Below are 5,824 nucleotides of genomic sequence, written 5' to 3'. Positions count from 1 at the left end.
GTGTTCATATTTAATCATTTTTGGTGTATTGAGAAATATCACCTTCTAGTTCTCCTCAATTTCACCTCCTCCTTCTGGGAGCACTTTCCTTTTGAGGCTCAGGGGGAAATAATGCAATCAGTAAAACAATCAGAAGGCTGGGGGTTATTTATAATGGTCCGATAGGGAGGAGATTTAAGAGCAGAGGGGAGGCCAGATATATGATTGCTGGTGAGCCCATTGGACACTAAGAAAATCTACTGCCATAAAGAGAAAGCTGGGGTTTCCTTTGCTTTTGGGGAATACAATATAAACAGACTTTTAGTTCCAAAACGGATCTGCTGCCCACCTCTGTTGCTCTGCTCCATTTCCAACTCTGGCCAAAAGGTGAGAAATCTTTGTCTTTTCTCTGCTGCAGCGGATTTCTTAGCACATATTTGATTCTTATGAAAACTTGTGGATCCAGTTGTTTGGCAGATTATAAATGTTTTTGTTGTTTTGGATGTTTAAACTGACATAAAAAAACAATCCAGCTCTTTTAGAATCTGTGACTGTAGGATGAAGGTGATGATGTTGTTTTATTTTAACAATAATAGCCTACGGTCAGTGATGAGGTGTGTAGGTGAAAATTGCCTCGAGCTGAAAAGTGATAGTTCCAGTGTTAATCACTGTCATCACAAACTGTTTGAATATAATTTATGTGTCAGATTTGAAAGAGTTTCGCAATAATCTGCATTGATGCTTCTATCACATTTCAATATCAAGGATCCTATTATTTTTTTATTCATGGTGTGTCTGTATATTTTACATATTTTACATTGTAAAATATATTGCATTATATATTACATATTTAAATTAATTAATGATATATATATATATGAAAAGTTTTTAAACACAAATTTCAATAAGAACTACATGTGAGTTCCTCTGGTCTCAAGGCAAAACATTGGATTTACAATCATCAGTTTATATTAACATGATTTATGAAAGAATGAAAAAATCTTTAAAAAATCTTTAGTTTAAAAGTTGTCTTCCGGTTGTAAATACAAATACTTTTGACTATCACTGTATAACTATAAAAGTGTACTGAAGTTTTATATTGAAAATTACAATGTATAAATCCAATATAACATATGAAATAATTGAATTGTGACAATAAAGCAATTGGAACCATTCACTCCCTTCAAATATACGTCAGTCATAAAATGGCAAAACTTTCTTGTAGGGACCGGATCTGTTGTGGTTAATGTGTCAATGAGTCCATTAAGCTGCTGTGGTTTTAACTGGGGATCTTTACTTTCAATCTGCACCATCATTTATCATCTTTTCTTCATTATTCTATAAAAATTCTAACATTGTCGTATGAGAAATATTGCAACAGACATTACTAGTATTGACACTCTGTGTCACAGGCCTGAATCTGGAGGATCAGAGCTAGCTATGCTTTTTCTTTTTGATGGATTATGTTGGTAAATGAAGCCAAATCTAATTCTAAACATTCTTTCATCTGTTTAGATCCACACAACGTTGAAAGAGAAACGTGTGGATCAGACTCACTTGGTGCTGCCACTTTTTCTGTGTCAAAGGATTTTGATCAGTATTGGGAGCAAAACATGTTTTCATTGACCGCACAGTGGGGTTTAACGCTGCTTCTGTAAATACCAAATCAGACACATTTTCTGGGTTCAGGCACAGAACAAAAAAAAACCCTAACCTTAAAGTTTTTACATATTGAAAACTATAGCCTGACACCATAGCTGTGACATCTTTTAGACATTTAGTTAAAGATCTAAGAGCCTTAAGTTCAGTTTTCCGTCTGATCGGGTCTCTATTTTAGGAGAAGATGTCTAATGTCTGAGATGTTTGTAGCAACAGAGGAGGTATCAGGTGTTTGTTGATAATCTTCCAGAAGACAGACAGGGATGCCCGTGGGGAGACAAATGGACCCCAGATCTTTGCCCTAATTTAGACAAGGAGAGCTTTCCTCATTCAAGGCTGACCACTGAGCCTGGAGCCAGTGTTGGGTTTCCTCTGAGTGGAGCCATTATCCCCAAGAGACTAAACAGAGGGATTCCAGTCCTGTTCCTCCTCAGTCTGACCCCACATTCATCTCGTGTCCCGTTTCCCTGTTTGTGTTAGCCACACTGTTAATAACCTTTCCTGATAAATAACCATCTATGACAGTTTTCACATGTCTCTCCAGTCGCCTGTCTTTACATTTCAGCATTTAGAAAAGGATCATTGTGTTTTTGTGCAGGGTTTGAAGCCAAACAAACATCAACATGTCAGAGTAAGTATCCCTGGTCTTATTCATTTATTCAAGTTCTTTAGATTTTACTCCTCTAATGATAAGCTTGCTTCAAACATAATTCTCCATATTCCTTAAGGGTTTGGGCAAATATTTGTGTTTCATCTCATTAACATTTTAGCCTTAAAACCATCCAAAAAAATTCAAGAAACAAGTTTCTTTGCATATTTATGAATACAAAACACAACATAACATTCTGACTGTTTTTTCTCCTCAGAAAAAAGATGTCCTCGAGTCGCAAGCATCATATAAAGGTAAAGGTCCTTGTATACAACACTGTTGTTTTATATTGTTTTGTAAAGCAAGCAGAGGTCACAACCAGAAATCTTTGAGGATCACTTTTGCATTCCCTCTAACGGTTTTGCGTTACCTCGCAATAGTTTCGTACGCAATATGTTTTGCTTTATCTTGCAAGAGGTTCCTGTTTCAATCATTTAACGTCATCTGTATCTACCCAGTTGTCCCGAGTACAGTTACTGGTTCTAATTGAATCAGACAGCACCCTGCAGATTATTGTACTGTGTTCTCCTGGAGAGAACTCTGAGAATCTGAACATTGGTTGGGCGGATTTTTGTCTTTTATGGGGGAAAACAAGCAATAACCACGTGTGTCAGAGACAGAAACACAAACTCAGTGCAGCTTTCATTTACTGCATTAGGCTCAGGTCAGGTTCACTGACTGGAGAACACAATCACTTATTCAACTTTTAATCGTATTAATCACAGACTAGCTGCGACATAATCTAGTGACCAGCATTAGCAAGCTACATTCCAATCACATCACAGACACAAAAACAAAAAGCAGAATAGCTGTTGGGTTCAGGTCGGACTTGATGAGTTTGGTCTTGTGCACGTACAGGCTTAGAAGGAAAACAGTATTGTGAACTCAAAACAAAAATGAATCCCCAGAAATATTCCCACAATGACCTTTCAGGGCTCCGCAAATGACAAATTGGTTGCTAGAAGGATTTTGTCACAGCAACATATAACACATATTGATTAAATATTGGATGTGCCTTCATGTTTTCACATTATCGGTCTGTTTCCTCTGCAGAGTTTGATGCTGTCCATCGCCAAAGGTTTGCTTGAGGAGGAGGAGAGGGAGCAGGAGGAGGAGAGGGGGAGGTACATGGCGGAGAACTGTCCTGCTCTCTCTTTTCCCAGGAGCATGCAGGAGCTGCAGGCACGTCACACACCAACGCATAGAAACACACAGCAATGCATGATCACACATTAAAAACATTCATGTGATTTATGTCAGTCACTTGATAGTTGACGTATGATACTGGGTTCACAAGATTGACTGAAATCATAATTGTACAGAAGTTGTGTACCCACTGACGCTAAAGTAGACAACTGCAGATATGTCCCTGACATCTACTAGTGATCCCTCTGAACATCTGCTGGTGATTAGCAACTTATCATCAAACCATTATGGCAATAAGGAATATTTATCTTATCTTGTAAGTGCTGAAAAAAAGAATATTAAAATAATCTGTGTGCACTGCATTACTTTGGCATCATGACATTTTACTGATGTTTGTGTTCAGGACCTGTCCAGAGAGATCCACCACAAGATCGACGTGATCGATGAGGAGAGATACAACCTGGAGGTGAAAGTCAACAAGGCCGACAAGGAGGTAGATTATTCTTATTTATAAATAATTTGATATAAATCCTGCAGAACCTTCAGTGGTTCAGTCTGAACAAACTCATAGTTCAAACCTACATAATTGTATTTTAAATGTAGCAGAGGTTCCAGAGTTTACCAAAGATAGCGACCATGTCACAGTAAGGTTGTTGTTTCGATCCCTCCTGTCCCTGTGTCGAGATGTCCTTGAGCAATAAACTGAGCCCAAATTAGCTGTGCCCTTTATAAAAAAAAAGGAAAAAAGACAACAGGCAGAATAAAAAGGTAACTATAGTGGACACTGATGAGGTTTGCTACAGATTTGATTGACCCTATAACCTTTCTTAAAGGGATAGTTCACAGAAAAACGAAAATTCACTCATTATCTACACACCACTATGCCGATGGAGGGGGGGGGGGGGGGGGTGAAGAGTTTGATTCCAGAAAAGCCATATCCAATACAATTGAAGTAAATTGGGACCAGCGGGCTTCATTTTCGCCCTGTTTATTTCTCACCACTTTTCACCTTCTAGATCGATGACCTGAAGATCAAAGTTCAGGACCTGATGGGCAAATTTAAGAAGCCTGTCCTGAGGAAAGTGCGTATGTCCGCAGACGCCATGCTGAAAGCTCTGCTGGGCTCCAAGCACACAGTCAACATGGACCTGAGGGCCAACCTGAAGCAGGTCAAGAAGGAGGTGAAAGAGGAGGTGAGGAGCTGGCTGGATTTTTCACATGTGCAGTGTAAATGTGTTTGCAGCTGCTGCTTGCCGAAGGTTATTATTGGCAGACACACACAGAGGCCTGTGAATAATGTGACGTTACAAACTAAACGCCCTATCTAACTAGCACCGAGCGGGGCAGAGCACATGGCAACTTTCTTTGCTAGTTTCAAACCCACTCTGTTTTTCTTGTCCCACACAAATGTTGTTTAAATAGTAAATATGCTTGTGACCATCTTGGTTGTATAATGAGGTGTGGTCATGTGACACAAATTCTCAGCTACTGACTTGCACAAGCCTACACACACAGATGGCCAATGTCACTCTCTGCAGATTCTTTTTCCTTACTACCTGACTAATCCACCAGCTTCTAAAGAGAATGGGAAATGTCAATCCGGTTTATTCATTTCCCGCATGCTGTCCAACTTGCACTCAGTGATTTATTTTGCTGCGACGCAAACATTTTGTGAAGATTAGAAGTCAGCAGCCACCAACTTTCCAACCACACTCTAGAACACACTCATGATTCATTAAAACACCAAGTACAACCCTTTTGGACCAAAGGTTTGTACTTTTCACCTAATCTATATCTACCTCCAGATGTCCAGCCTTGGCCAGATGTTGAACCTTTGATTCCTTGATGCAGATTTTTACGCTTAATTTCTGATTTGTTGAATTAAGTAAAGTCATGTGTCCTGAAACCACCTGATCCTGATTCATTTCCTATCGTCTCGGTGTTTCAGGATAAGGAACTGCGTGACGTCGGCGACTGGCGTAAAAACATTGAAGACAAAGCTGGTATGGACGGCAGGAAGAAGATGTTTGAGTCCGAGGCTTAAGTCAGCGTCCTATCAAAGCTGCAGATTTGTAATCCCTGTTTTCCACTGACTGCACTGGTTCAAACTACCTTTCAAACAATTAATATGTAAGCTGTGAAAAGTTCTGTCAAATAAAGAAGTAAAACCTGCTGAATGAGATGTTTCCTTGTTTACTTGGATATACACACGTTTGTTGTAAACATGCTGTATCAAAACATACAAGTGAAATACCATCAGCTCTCTAAAGACAATGAGTGATGTGTTGTAGAAAAGTTCTGCACATAGTTGCTTTGTATGTATGTGAGTGAATGGGTGTCATTAGGACAGTGCTATTTAAATAAAGACCATTTACCTTTTATAAATCAGGT

The 5,824-nt window shown here is 39.0% G+C and overlaps 1 protein-coding gene across 1 annotated transcript; it reads left to right on the top strand.

Annotated features, from left to right (window-relative positions):
• The first annotated feature begins 215 nt into the window (after positions 1-215).
• Positions 216-5,610, top strand: LOC128444417 (troponin I, fast skeletal muscle). The gene is made up of 7 exons (XM_053426898.1): positions 216-366; positions 2,237-2,269; positions 2,505-2,541; positions 3,341-3,469; positions 3,837-3,926; positions 4,450-4,626; positions 5,382-5,610. Exons 2-7 carry the CDS (start codon positions 2,262-2,264, stop codon positions 5,475-5,477), a joined length of 537 nt encoding a protein of 178 aa, XP_053282873.1. The 5' UTR covers positions 216-366; positions 2,237-2,261; the 3' UTR covers positions 5,478-5,610.
• Positions 5,611-5,824: the final 214 nt, after the last annotated feature.

The sequence above is a fragment of the Pleuronectes platessa genome, chromosome 7, assembly GCF_947347685.1.
Source record: "Pleuronectes platessa chromosome 7, fPlePla1.1, whole genome shotgun sequence".
Lineage (NCBI taxonomy): Eukaryota > Metazoa > Chordata > Actinopteri > Pleuronectiformes > Pleuronectidae > Pleuronectes > Pleuronectes platessa.
The sequence above is the reverse complement of the archived record's forward strand: the minus strand, read 5'-3'. Positions and strand labels throughout refer to the sequence as shown.